Source organism: Mercenaria mercenaria, chromosome 2, assembly GCF_021730395.1.
Source record: "Mercenaria mercenaria strain notata chromosome 2, MADL_Memer_1, whole genome shotgun sequence".
In the NCBI taxonomy this organism is placed as follows: domain Eukaryota; kingdom Metazoa; phylum Mollusca; class Bivalvia; order Venerida; family Veneridae; genus Mercenaria; species Mercenaria mercenaria.
Genome location: NC_069362.1, coordinates 76,915,083 through 76,929,550, shown reverse-complemented (window position 1 = coordinate 76,929,550; position 14,468 = coordinate 76,915,083). Strand labels below are relative to the sequence as shown.

The 14,468-nt window shown below is 34.1% G+C and overlaps 1 protein-coding gene across 1 annotated transcript in view; it reads right to left on the bottom strand.

Annotated features, from left to right (window-relative positions):
• The window catches only part of LOC128555230 (integrin beta-like protein C), a 29,234-nt gene extending 20,535 nt beyond the window's left edge, over nucleotides 1–8,699 (bottom strand). The window contains exon 1 of the mRNA XM_053537016.1: nucleotides 8,512–8,699. Within this exon, the coding sequence (XP_053392991.1) occupies nucleotides 8,512–8,625 (114 nt within the window). The 5' untranslated portion in view covers nucleotides 8,626–8,699. The remainder of the gene's footprint in view (nucleotides 1–8,511) is intronic.
• Between the last annotated feature and the right edge of the window lie 5,769 nt (nucleotides 8,700–14,468).

The window sequence follows — 14,468 nt, the reverse complement described above, 5'->3', positions numbered from 1 at the left end:
TGCAAGGAGAGAACGTGAGATACGAGAGTACGACAAACCAAAGATGGATAAATTTTCAGAAGAGAGAGTCAGGAACGTCTCCGACGAGCAATGGTAGAGATAAGCGGGAAGAGAGATTGAAAATGCCGAGAAGTAAACATGGCTAGAAGATGAACGATGAGCATGAGTACGTGCGGGATTACCGGTAATACTAAATAACTGTTTATAAGTTTGAAAGAATCGCATTTCTCAGTTTCCTTTAATTAACATTTTAACAGCCATTATTAACTGAACTATATTTTATGTTAATTTCGCTCTGAATAATAATCAATATTTTGCTTCTTTTATATAGTTTTATTGAAATGTTATGCGGAATGTAAGAAAATGGATGATGGTAACCAATGCTATTGGGAATATAGCTGGGTGAAAGGTTACTTAATACGGCCATTTTCAAATAAAAATTGGACAGTTTGATTTGTAATACCCATTTTTCAGTTTCCATTGATACTTTGTTACTCATATATTAAAACTAAGTTCTAAAATTGTTCAAATTTCACTAGAAAATTGTGGTTTCTTGAATTAAATTGATGTTACTATGGAAACGAAGCCCGTGACCTATATATCTAAATGTAAAATTCAAAAGCGTTGACACTGGTCTATTTAAGGAACACAGTTTCGGCATTTCATTTTCATTTCAACAATATCCATAATAATAATAGCAGCATGCAGAACGATTTTTCCATAAAAAATGTCAGACGAGGGGTACTGCTGTAAGTATTTTAAGCTGTGAAATTTGTTTAAATAAATGCAAATAACACGAAAATATTACTTACGTTAGAATTAAAATGTTTTAAAGCTACATTAACAAGAAAGATTATCTTATTTAATATTTTTTTGTAAGAAATTATGATAAAAAGCAAGATATAAGCTATTTTAAACATCCCTGTTGCCATGGTTACTTTAAACTTTAAGAAAAATAGGGTAACATGTAAAGTGCTTGGTATTTTGCTAATAATTTTAACCCAAATATTCTATGTTGGTCATTAACAGAATGACACTGAAGCCGTCGAAAAAAACTGTTTTCATACATAGTTGTTTAAAAATGAGAAAAAATGCGTTACCATGGAAACACGAGCCCCGCGACATATATATTTTAAGCTTATATTAGAAAGCTAACGCGCATACTAGTAAAATTATTAATTATGCAGACCTCTACGGATATCAATGAAACCAAAATGCACTGAAAACTGTTAAATATACGTATTTTCCTTCTTCTTTCTATATAAAATACCTTTAAAGGGTCATGTCTTTCAAACCTGTATAAAAACTGAACTTGAAGGGCCAGAGATAAAAGAAATTGAGATTGTAGCAGTCAAAACATTAAATTACACGAAACACAAAAAAATGCTGCGGTAAAACTAATCTGAATTTACCCTGGTAACAAGGTAACCTACCTCCTTAATAAACATCTGAATAGGATTGAGAGAGAGAGAGAGAGAGAGAGAGAGAGAGGGGGGGGGGAGGGAGAGAGAGAGAGAGAGAGAGATCCTTTAATACTAAATTAACTCGTTTTCAGTAAGTTTGATGCATAGAATCGCATTTCTACTAGTCTTCCTTTAATTTAACCATACATTCAACATTCCTATTTCATCAAGCAATTGTTTTATGTGATGTGCCTTATTCGACCCTTTGCAATTTATTCCGGACGTGCTGTACACATTATAAACCGTACATTTTTCTGGTAAAAAATAAACCATTAATTGAAATGTCTTTTAAATAATACATAGGGTATTCACCAAGGCCCCCGTATAAACAATCCCAATCCCGTAAAGTTGATATTTACCGCAAGACAGTATAAATAAGGTCAATATCTTTATCTTTATGATAACCCTGAACTTCCGCACTTTAGTTCATGGTAGAATTAAGCAAAAAAAAAAAAAATAATAATAATAAAAACAAAAACAATATGCACGGCTCAAGGTATCATTTTTGAATGATGTAACAATTTCTAATGTAAAAATTATAAGTGTTTCTTCTGTTAAAGTAGTTTTACTGATGTTTAATTTCAAGGAGCATGGATTACAGTCTGCTTCTAATTCAGTTATTATAACAGAAGTTGTAGTGACTTCGGGTCTATTGCAAACAGTACCGTGTTGTCTTTAAGCATATTAAGAACAAAATGTATTTCATTTACATTAATTATCTCATTTAAATTTAAATTTTTGTTTTCTTTTAGATCATTTATGAAGAATAAAAATAGCAAAGTTGAAAATCTCAGAGATTGTCTTTTGCGGTACATGAAATGGTACGGTTTTATATATACTAGCAGATTGAAGAGTTCTAACAAATCCAGAGCTGATGTCTGTGTTTGTTGCAGGCTAAAAGTTTACTGAAAAGGAGAGTCATCTATATTCAAATCAATGCAGTAGAACATTTAATGTTCATTTCACAAATTTTACAATCAACGAATGTAAAATAAAAATTTAAGTCACTGCCAAACCGTATTAATTCGGGGTTGACTGACCATTTCATAAGTAGGTGTCACAAAGTTTTCTCAAAATATCGATAAGGGTAATTCCTCTAAAGATTTTCAGGTCATACATATTTCCAATTTTAAAATGCAGAAACAATTATGTCTTTGCCGAAGGATTTTGGATATTAAGAATAAATAAAGTTTAAGTAGAAAAGGATTTACAAGATCAAAAGCAGAATTAAACATTTCCGCAATTAAGTGATAAAATTGATTTGAGACAATAAGGTCTCTTTTAATTTCTACGGAGAACATTTTTGCATCTAGTTCCTCATCTTACTAGTTAGGAATGTCTTATTTTATAAATTTACATTTTGAAGCCAAACAAAACGAAGTCTGAAAGTCGTTGCTAACATCGTTTAAGTTGAAATTACCTGAATGCATATTAATATGTTTTTATATTGTTACGTATCTCCTTTTATTTAGGATATGAATGACTGATAAAAGCAGTTTTCTTCCACTAAGTTATTTTAAGTCTTTTTTTCTTTTCTTGGAATTTAACATTTTGTACTTTTTTTCGTATATCAAGGTAGCTCTGTCATTGTTGTGAGTTTTAATTTTGTTGCAAAAATTGTATTTGTAATATTGGTAAATAAAACCCTCAAAAGGTTAATCTGTTTTGTATGAGTGCACCTGTTTTTTGCTGTTGGTTGCATTGTCTAGGAAGAACACTGCAATGTGAACAAACAGAGCAATAGGTCATAGCAAGTATTTTAGTATTTTACATCTAATGAAAAGTCTGGTCTGATACAGCACACTTAGGCAAGGAAAAACACTGTTGGCAGCAATATTTTATAGTCATAAGTACATATGCATATGTTTGATGTTCATTTAAAAGATTGTGTCATATTATTCGTTTAAATGTTGCAATAATTGATAATAATAATTTATATTAATTCATAACCATATTTCTTTTATATTAGAAAAAGATTATTTGAATGAAGATCGGGTTTGCTATTTCTTTACACATAGGTGACAAAAATATCATAATTTACTCAACTTACATCATCTTTTCAATCTGTTAATCGTACTTTCAAGATGAAAGATGTCAGAGTTACAAATCGTTATTTTATGTAACGCTCTTTATCTAAATACTGACTTGTTTTCGCTCGTCAAAAATACCTTTCATTTTTAGGAATGCAAATTATCAAAATAAACAGTTTATCACGAACACCTGCGCTCTTTTTATAAATGGTGAACAACAAACAAAGTCCAGTATTATTAAAGTAGTAAATTATATTCAAGCAATATCAATATCAGTTGTACTTTGTACCTTGAATATCCTTTAGAAGCATGGAACGCAAACAAGCGAATTAACAACATACTTGGTTTGAGTCAGTCCGTTCATGACAGGTACTGAATACCACGCACGCCAACTAGCACCGGTTGAAGTGGAATTATGTCATAGTAAAATTGAATACAATCAACGACCTCTATGGCTATGGCATGTCAAACGTTGCTAAATTATATATGTATATTATTATTATTGTATGATTGTTATTGTTATCCAATGTCTTATCATTCATATTCTAAAAGTCATTATTGTTATTCTATATTTCGTTATTCTTATCGTATCTTTGATATTGTTATTCAATGTCGTGTCATTCATATTCTAAGTCTTATCATTGTTATTGTATATGTCGTTTTTCTTATTGTATGTTCGATATTCTTATGGTAAAAGTCATTATTGTTATTCTATATTTCGTTATTCTTATTGTATCTTTGATATTGTTATTCAATGTCGTGTCATTCATATTCTAAGTATTACCATTGTTATTGTATATGTTGTTATTCTTATTGTATGTAATAATAATGATTTTTACCATAAGAATATCGAACATACCATAAGAATAACGACATATACAATAACAACAGCAACTTTTAGAATATGAATGACACGACGTTGAATAACAATAACACACATACAATAATAATAACATACATATATGATTAAGCAACGTTTGACATGCCATAGACCTCAAAGGAACAGACAATCTAAAAACACTGAAGTTTTGCAATATCAAAATTCTGAGCCTTCCCTTTTCAGTTGCTTGGAACAGGCACTTGCTTTTAATTACACGTATGAATGAAATGTAAATATTAATGCTTATTGTTTTTCCGTCCTGGCAGGAATGTAATGACGGGAAATTCATGCAATTCAGTATGTACGTCAGTCCATATATAGTGGCAGTTTAAAATGTAGGTTAGTCCATATATAGTGGCATATATGGAAGTTTAAAATGTACGTCAGTCCATATATAGTGGCAGTTTAAAATGTACGTCAGTCCATATATAGTGGCAGTTTAAATCGAACTGCTGATGCGAAACAATTAACGTGTAGCCTGCTGGCAGCAAATGATTTTGCCTTTGCGACCAGTGCAGACCAAGATCAGCCTGCACATCCGTGCAGTCTCATCATGGTGTTCAGTCAGTGAATTTTCAGTGAACACACCTTTGAATGATAAGTGGTACTGACCAAATTGAATGATGGGCCAGTCCATTTTAGAAATTTAGCAGGCTAAAGGTTAAAGGTATACTTCACATTCACCCTTCTAAATTCAGTTTCTTTGATGAATCCATATGACGCGTGATTTAGCTGAGAGATTTTGTCGTTGCAGAGATGTATATATAACTCAAACATGCTCAACATTGGACTTAATCAATCATTGTGCAAAATAAGAAAGCGTTACGTGTTACAATATTAGCGTAAATCGTTTGTTTTTTTCCAACTGCAGTTAAATAAATACCATCTTACTTAAGGCGGAATATAAAGATTTATTAAATTTTATTTGCTAAATTTTTCAAATGTCTGCATCTTTTAAAATCTCTAAACATATAACACTGCTCTCAGAGCTTATCTCTACAAAACGATATAGGTCGCTTTTGACAGTCATGTTTATTTGAACACGTTACATGTAGATGTAACCACCCAAATACCTTGAAGTTTTACTGCATTTTATTCACGTTCCTCGCCTTGAGGAAACTGTGCCAAAGATTTCTGAAAAAATGTTTTGTTTCAATTTTATGACTGTTTGTGTATGGTTACTTTGCCATTGGACATATTATGTCTTAATGCCAAACACTTTCACTGGTTAAAGGCGCGGATGGAAATTTATGGCTCGATGGTAACTATTTAGTTACACGAGAGGTAAATATTTCCATCCGCACCTTGAACTAGTGACAAGTTCTTCTTTTTGCATGACGTGTTCTTCAATCTATAGAACAAATAAAGTAAAACGAATGTTTTTCTATTAAGCACTATTTATTGAGTATAAGTAAGCGATTATGGATATTTTAGAGCATACTTAAACCTGCTCCCCTCCACCCTCTAGTTGATTACCAAGGTTGAGCCCGATTATTTGGATATCTCCTGTCATAGGTTGCTTAACGCAGGTTGAGAAAAACAGTTAAGCTAGAACTTTAACTCGTTAATCGAAAACAGGTGAACACCTGAACCGTCCTACCCACACCTATGATCCTCAAGGGCTACCTAAGGAACCTGATCATGACCAGGACATATGCATATACGTCCTAGTTGGTAAACCGATGTCAGGTAAGGTAAGTCAAAATTTCAAGATAGCAAGTCGAAATTTTGAGATAGTAAATTAGAATTTCGATTGAAAAAATAATAGATACATATTTGGCACAGTTCTTATACTCTTCAGTAATTGAGCGATGTTTCTCATTACAAATCTGGTGCAGCCGTTCTGCGCATGCCCGGAATGATTATCAATTGGAGCGCACGGCAAAATTACGCAGTTTTTTTTTGCATACATGCACGCATTTAGTGTATAATATGCATAATATACTGACTAAAGGTTAGGGTTAGTATCACCATGGTTACAAAATATATACATTTAAGGTAATTTTCGTTTAAATTTAGTTCATCTAGTATATACCGGAGTCTGTAATATATCACAGGCGCAACAGGTCTGTTTTTAGTCACAACCGTAATTTATTGCCTACTGTAGTGAAGACAAATGATTTTTTATTTTACCGTAAAAAATAATGTTATTTAAGGGGGAGCGGTAGTCAAGAGATCAACGTGCCGACCGTTCAATCAGGGCTCGTTGGTTCAATCCAACGGGGGTCACAAATTAGACACAAATACTGGTTTTTCAAGGAATCGGACCAAGAGTGGTTCAAACAAGCGTGAAGCTTCAATCACAATCGAGCTTAAACAACTTAGTATAAACTTATGGTAGTTCTGCACGTTTTATAAACCGGAAGTGACATGGTGTAACGTCATTTATCTGATAACGATATCGTCTTACAAATTAATAGCAGCCGGTGAGTGAATATTATTCCCGTAGACTCGCACTAGGAAAATTCGTGAAGTCCAATTTTTTCAAAGCAGTCTAGCTAAAAATCGATCGAACGGCCTTATCATTTTTATATGCCGAATTGTCTTGGTATATTCTGGTTTTGAAAAATCAAGGTTTAATCAAATTCCACATTGTAGAAAATGTTTTGGTCCGAACATGCAGAACTACTTTAAACTGAACGCTACCTTTTCTCTGTTTGCATAACTCAGTCCAGGTCATGAACAACGAACATTCATGAGCGTTGCGTTCCAACATAATAGTTTACTCTGGTTTTAAAAATTTCTAAACTGCACGTAACTGATACTTATTAGAAGTTAAGATTGCAATTAGTATTTATATTATAATTTTATTTTGTAGTATACGTAATTCATAACGTAACATAAACATTATAAACAAATTTAACACTCGTACATTTAAATATTGTAACTGGGCAAAGGACAGATATAATAATACATGATGCATAATGTTACAAAAAGCATACTTTTGGATAATAATTAACAGAGATGAATCGTTTAATTTTGGGAATATAAACTACACGCACCAATTTGATAATTATATAGACGGGAACAATGTATTGACTTTGAGTTATTGTGCTTGTTTTTTCTTTAATTGAAACAAAGGAATACCAAGGAAATTATAGTTTTCATTAATACCCCAGTCACACATACGGCGCGGATAGTTACGTCTAGCTACGGACAGAAACGTAGTAATTCGTATCGATCCGTACCTGAGCCGTACCTTAGAGTAGTCATTCGTATTAATCCGTACCAAAACGTGGTCAAAACGTATTCAAAACTTATTCCAAACTTGCAAGTTTCTCCAACTTTTGAACATGCACAAAAGTTTGAGCGAACCGTAGCCATTTGAGCGTGACTTTAGTCCAACTTGGCTGAAACTTATTCATCCGTAGTTAAACGTCCTTAAACGTAGTTATCCGTTCTGTTACGTACCTCGCCGTAGCTGAACGTAGTTATTTGAGGCTGCTCGTACTTAGGCATAGTTCAACGTAGTTTACCGCAGACCCGTCCGTGCGCTGGGTAAGTTGCAAGGCGCAGTAAAACGTAATTCAACGTAGTACCTCGTACCTATCCGTACTTATTCGCGTCCTGTATTGTTTTGTTTGTTTCCTGTTTCTCACTATTTTTCCCGTACTAAGATGTACTGCTCCGTAGTTATACACCCACAGACTAATCCTATCCGCACCGTACCTCAACCCACGGACATATCCGTATGTGTGACTGTAGCTTTACAAAGACGCATACGGCGACAAGTTCCATTTAATGTCATTTTTTTTGCAGCAGCATGACGTAAAGTAGTTTAAAAAAAAAATAAAAATAAAAAAAAAAAATAAATAAAAAAAATAAATAAATAAATAAAAAAAGGTAATTAATACACAATGTACAAGTAAATCGGCTAAGCTATATCTCACCACTGGGTTTCATTTTTAACACACATAAAATAAAAATATTTATCTATATTGGAGTAAATTTTGAAAAAGTGTCGGATTAGGTTATCATGTATGATATTTCGCAGTTAAGCCTTAGTTAAAAATTAAATCATAAAAACAGTGAAAATATGAAAGTTTACTTCACATAATATATTTCAGCCTTCCACTGTCATTCTATGTAATTTTAATAATACAACGCATATATAATGGATTATATAAAATTTAATCACCTGACTCGCTCCTGGTTTCCATGTTATGATTGCTCCCCGAAAATGTGACGCAGATACATTTCTGAGGAAAAATGCAGTCAAAATGACCAAAATGTCCAACCGATGTTCCATCATGATGAATACATATCTCAAAGATGGCAAGCGACCTTGTGAGTATCTCACAGTTGAATGTGTATTTTTTTCACCGGAGATTTTATATCAGTCAAAAAAGGAATGTCAAGGAGAAACGTGATTAAACAGAATTCGAGTGCTCAAACAGTGACAAACTTGAGTCAAATATATAATTTGTTTCTCAGGCCCCTTTTTACCAAGTGTGCAAACTAATGCTAAGGTTAAAAATGAAATGATGCCATATAGCATCACAGATAGTTATTGCTTTCCCTTGTAGGTTGTTGCTATTTTTTTTTAGATTTATTTTTTTCGAGCTTTCTTCATAAGACAATTTTTCCGAAGTGCACAACATCTCAAGCGCTCGGCGTTTTAGGGTGCACGAAATAATGTCTTGCGCTCGAGATAATTTAATCTAGAAATAGAAGTGTGTATCCTGAACGCACCCCATCATCCTACTATATAAGATCACAGAGGTTTTTTTTTAATCTAATCGAATCTGAAAATCATTACAATTCATATCAGTTGAAATTGTCATTATTATTATAATAATCATTACATCTGAAATTATCATTCCAACTGCCATTATCATTCCAACTGTCATTATCATTTGAGCCGTGTCATGAGAAAACCAACATAGTGGGTTTGCGACCAGCATGGATCCAGACCAGCCTGCGCATCCGCGCAGTCTGGTCAGGATCCATGCTGTTCGCTCACAGTTTCTCCATTTCAATAGGCTTTAAAAGCGAACAACATGGATCCTGACCAGACTGCGCAGATGCGCAGGCTGGTCTGGATACATGCTGGTCGCAAACCCACTATGTTGGTTTTCCCATGGCGCGGCTCATTTCAATTTGTTATTGTTCATTATCGTTACTGATTTCATACTCATAATCATGAAACCGATGACCTTTATTTATGTTTTGGTCATCTAGGTAAAATATATTTTAGTGGATAGAAGTAAATAATTGTGTAGTTTTTATTTGCTCTCTCCATATGTTTGGATTTTAATTGATGAAATGTGCCGAAAACCTAGCAATAATTTTTCTAGTGTTTTTGGGGTTTAGAGACAATTTACTTCCCTTTTCCATGAATTTCAAGGTGTCTACCCAGTACCGTATCTTCTTTTCGTGTTAATTCGTCGATTGCAATTATTTTACAGCTGGAGGTTTATCAATACTTTTGAATCCCGGTGGACAAAAGTGATTATCAACTGTCTTTTCATTTTTATCTGCTATCAAGGAAATGCACATAAGTTTTATTACACGACTCCTTTTATAAATCGCCGGCCAATAGTGTGTGCTTTATGACCGGTTACTATTTAACACTTATTTTTGGACTATTAAGTAAAAACAAATAAAAAAATTAACCGGGAAAACTAGAAGATGCTTTTGTAAAAAAGCACATGTCTCCCCTAATGCAAAGTCGTATAGGCAAGAAGTCAATAGGGGTCAGGACCGAAAGTCAAAGAGACACTGATGGTTGGCTGCAATAGGGATAATCTACTTGGCCTGTCCAGTCATCCTGCTAATTTTTAACACTCTTGGCCTAGTGGTTCTCAAGTCACTGTTCAGGCTCCTGTTACCTTGACCTTTGATCAAGTGACCCAAAATAAATAGGGGTCATCTACTCTGCATGTCCAATCATCCTATAAATTTTCAACATTCTAGGTCAAGTGGTTCTCAAGTTATTTTCCGGAAATGATTTTACATGACCAGGCCCCTGTGACCTTGACCTTTAATAGACTGACCCAAAAATCAATAGGGGTCATCTACTCTGCATGTTCAATCATCCTATGAAGTTTCAACATTCTGGGTCAAGTGGTTCTCAAGTTATAGATCGGAAATTGTTTTCCATGTTCAACCTTCTGTGACATTGACCTTTAATAGAGTGACCTCAAAATCGATAGAGGTCATCTACACTGCATGTTCAATCATCCTATGAAGTTTCAACATTCTGGATCAAGAGGTTGTCAAGTTATTGATCGGAAATGGTTATCAATGTTCAGGCCCCTGTGACCTTGACCTTTGAGGGAGTGATCTCAAAAACAATAGGGGTCATTTACTCTGCATGACCAATCATTCTGTGAAGTTTCAACATTCTGGGTCGAGTGGTTCTCAAGTTACTGACCGGAAACGGTTTTCCATGTTCAGGCCCCTGTGACCTTGACCTTTAATAGAGTGACCCCAAAATTTATTGGGGTCATTTACTCTGCATGTCCAATTATCCTATGAAGTTTAAACATTCTGGGTCAAGAGGTTCTCAAGTTAATGATTGGGAACAGTTTTCCATGTTCAGGCCCCTGTGACCTTGACCTTTAACAGAGTGACCCCAAAATCGATAAGGCTCATCTACTCTGCATGATCAATCACCATATAAAGTTTCAACATTCTGGGTCAAGTGGTTCTCAAGTTAATGATTGGGAACAGTTTTCCATGTTCAGGCCCCTGTGACCTTGACCTTTAACAGCATGATCAATCACCATATAAAGTTTCAACATTCTGGGTCAAGTGGTTCTCAAGTTACTGACCGGAAATGGTTTTCCATGTTCAGGCCCATGTGACCTTGACCTTTAACAGAGTGACTCTAAAATCATTAGGGGTCATCTACTTTGCATGTACAATCATCCTATGAAGTTTTAACAATCTGGGTCAAGTGGAATTCAAGGTATTGATCGGAAATGGTTTTCAATGTTCAGGTCCCTGTGACCTTGACCTTTGACGGAATGACCCCAAAAGCAATAGGGGTCATCTACTCTACATGACTAATCAACTTTTAAAGTTTCAACATTCTGGATCAAGTGGTTCTCTAGTTACTGACCGGAAATTGTTTTCCATGTTCAGGCCCTTGTGACCTTGACCTTTAACAGAGTGACCCCAAAATCAATAGAGTTCATCTAATTTGCATGTACAATCATCCTATGAAGTTTAAACATTCTGAGTCAAGTGGTACTCAAGTTATTGATCGGAAATGGTTTTCAATGTTCAGGCCCCTGTGACCTTGACCTTTAACAGAATGATCCCAAAAAACAATAAGAGTCACTTACTCTACATGACCAATCATTCTATGAAGTTTCAATATTCTGGGTCAAGTGGTTCTCTAGTTATTGATCGGAAATGGTTTTCAATGTTCAGGCCCCTGTGACCTTGACCTTTGATGGAGTGACCCCAAAAACAATAGGGGTCGTCTACTGCAGCAGCCCTACAATCCTATAAAGTTTTAAGGTTCTAGATCAAATGGTTCTCCAGTTATTGATCGGAAATGAAGTGTGACGTACGGACGGACGGACAGGGCAAAAACAATATGTCTCCCCAAGAGGGGGGGGGGGGGGGGGGGGGAGGGAGACATGATGTAATTTGATAAAACACTTATCAACATAATTAGATCTATATTATTGATCGCATATTTAATGTAGCACATACTAGTAGTAAATAATTATAAAATGTAAAACTTGAAGGCACCTTATAAATAGGAAAGGGAACATTATGATCGCGATAAAATCAAATTTGTATTAACTTTAACAACTGTTTAAAGATCACATACTTCAGAAAATAAAAATCTGTAACTCACGAGCATAGTAATTTTTAAAATTCATTTAAGCAATTAAGTGAATAAATTATAATAATACAGACATTATTTCAAAATACTGTTTGATTTTGGAGCTTTCACTCAAAAGAGTTTGTGTTACATATTCACTATGAATCACGAAGTGTATGCAAGTGCTGTTGATCGGTTTATTTGTGACGAATTGATTTATACTGAGGGTTTTGTTCTTTGACAAGTATTTCATGATGGTTTCTATACCATCAAACCGGCCAGGAAGCCCATATTAAAACCAATTTACACGTATGTTTTGAGTAAGACCGTCCACGCTACATCTGTGTATAAATGGTTCAGTTCATTATTAAATTTTACAGAATAACGCCAAGACCTAGTGTTTTATATGGAGCCTTTATTCTAACAGAGTATACTGCAATCTATATAATTAGTTATATAATAAAACTAACTATATATTTTGATGCATATTTTTCATATAACAATAAAACATCACAACACGTATATAAACATAATTATATAACATAAACATATATTAATATTTATTTTTCTAAATTTCTATTTTGCCGCTTTTACTCTCAGCAAATTATCTTAAGTGAAAAGGGGCATAAATATACTGTGATGGAAAGGGGTGGCGAGTAATCTGTATGTAGGGATGGGTGAGGGGGGGGGGGAAAGGTGGAGTAATTGTTGTACTCCTAAAATCGTTTCAAAATGATTTTCCTACCTCTATGAGACGTTAACAAAAGCAAATTTACAAATGGCAATTTCTCAGTATTGAAAATATGAGTATGTACAAGCGTACATTTCATTTCAAATGTGTCTTTAATTTATTCTTTGAAATATTTCTGGTACATGCTCAATACGTTTTAAAATGAACGTCTCTCATTTGATACCATTTGGCTTCCTTGCTACATGTGAACATCTCTTTGGTTCCTTTCATACATCAAGGTGCAATTATTTCAACAGTACATCACTCTGATGATACTCTCTCTAAGTTGTTTCTGAAACACCGTGAAGCGATCATTGCCAGAACTAGTATTGCTATAGGAATGCACACTGACAGAGAAATGACCAAAATTGCGGTTATATGTGATGATTCAGAAGTCCTACTTCCTTTCAACAATCATGCAAATACAATACCACTAATTAATATTGGAATTAACTGTTTAGGACCACTGGTTTAGGAGATGGTATTTGAAACTCTTTCATTTTTTGACAAATTAAATTATATGAACAATCTTCGTACATGGTCACATACGGAAAACTTTTCTAAAATTATTTTAAAATCGGATCAACAATTTTTCGACAAGAAGGTTCTTTTAAATTTCCCACTATAATTTATAAACACGTTCCTATTATATAAAGAAATGGAAACTTCGGGGGTGATGTTTTGACGAATCAGAATAATTTGAGTACTCTTAATAGAAAATCGCCAAAAACCATTCCTGCGAAATTATTTAAAAATTGACGATTTTTTTTTAATTTCCTACTATATTTGGACGGTTTAGGAGGAGATGTCGTTTACAGATTTTGCCATTTGAAGCCTTGCGGCTATGTTTTCTGATGAATTGGTAGAGTTTTAACAATCTTGGTAGAGCTTGTGATGGTCTCATTAGGTCCATTTCTGTGAAATTATTTTAAAATTATGCCAACAGTTTCTGACGAGACAAATCTGAAGTTGTCACTTTATAGAATAACTTGTCACCAAAAGGCATTTCTGAGAAATTATCTTAATATATATTCACGTCCTCTGAAGGCCATGTTTTTTACGAATCTAAATAATATGAACAATCTTGGTAGAAGGTCAATCGAGGATAATTTGTGAAGTTATTTTAAAATAGGACCAGCACTTCATGACAAGTAGAAATTTTAAGTTTCCATATCTACACATAGAGAACAGTGACAGCGAACCCAAGAAATATTTCATTGAGTTTCAAAATAGGAGGAGATATTAATTGAAGATTTTTCTATTTTAGCCCTGGTGATCCCTATATGCAGCCAAAGAGAACCGTTCGAAGTGAATCACCAAAGAAATATCAAAGCAAAAGTTCATTAATTCCTAGCTGATTGTTTCAGAAAAGATGACGTTAAAATAAAATGTTGACGGACAGACGTAGGACGGTGAGTGACAACAAAAGCCTACCTTTGTGTTCTGATAAGCTAACCGTAGAATATCATTAAGAAAATATACAACCTTAAATCAGTTAACAATTATGTTTGCTGCAACCAACAGCAAGACTAGTACGTACTTATTTTAGTAGAACAAACATTTGCTCCACAACCGAGTTGAT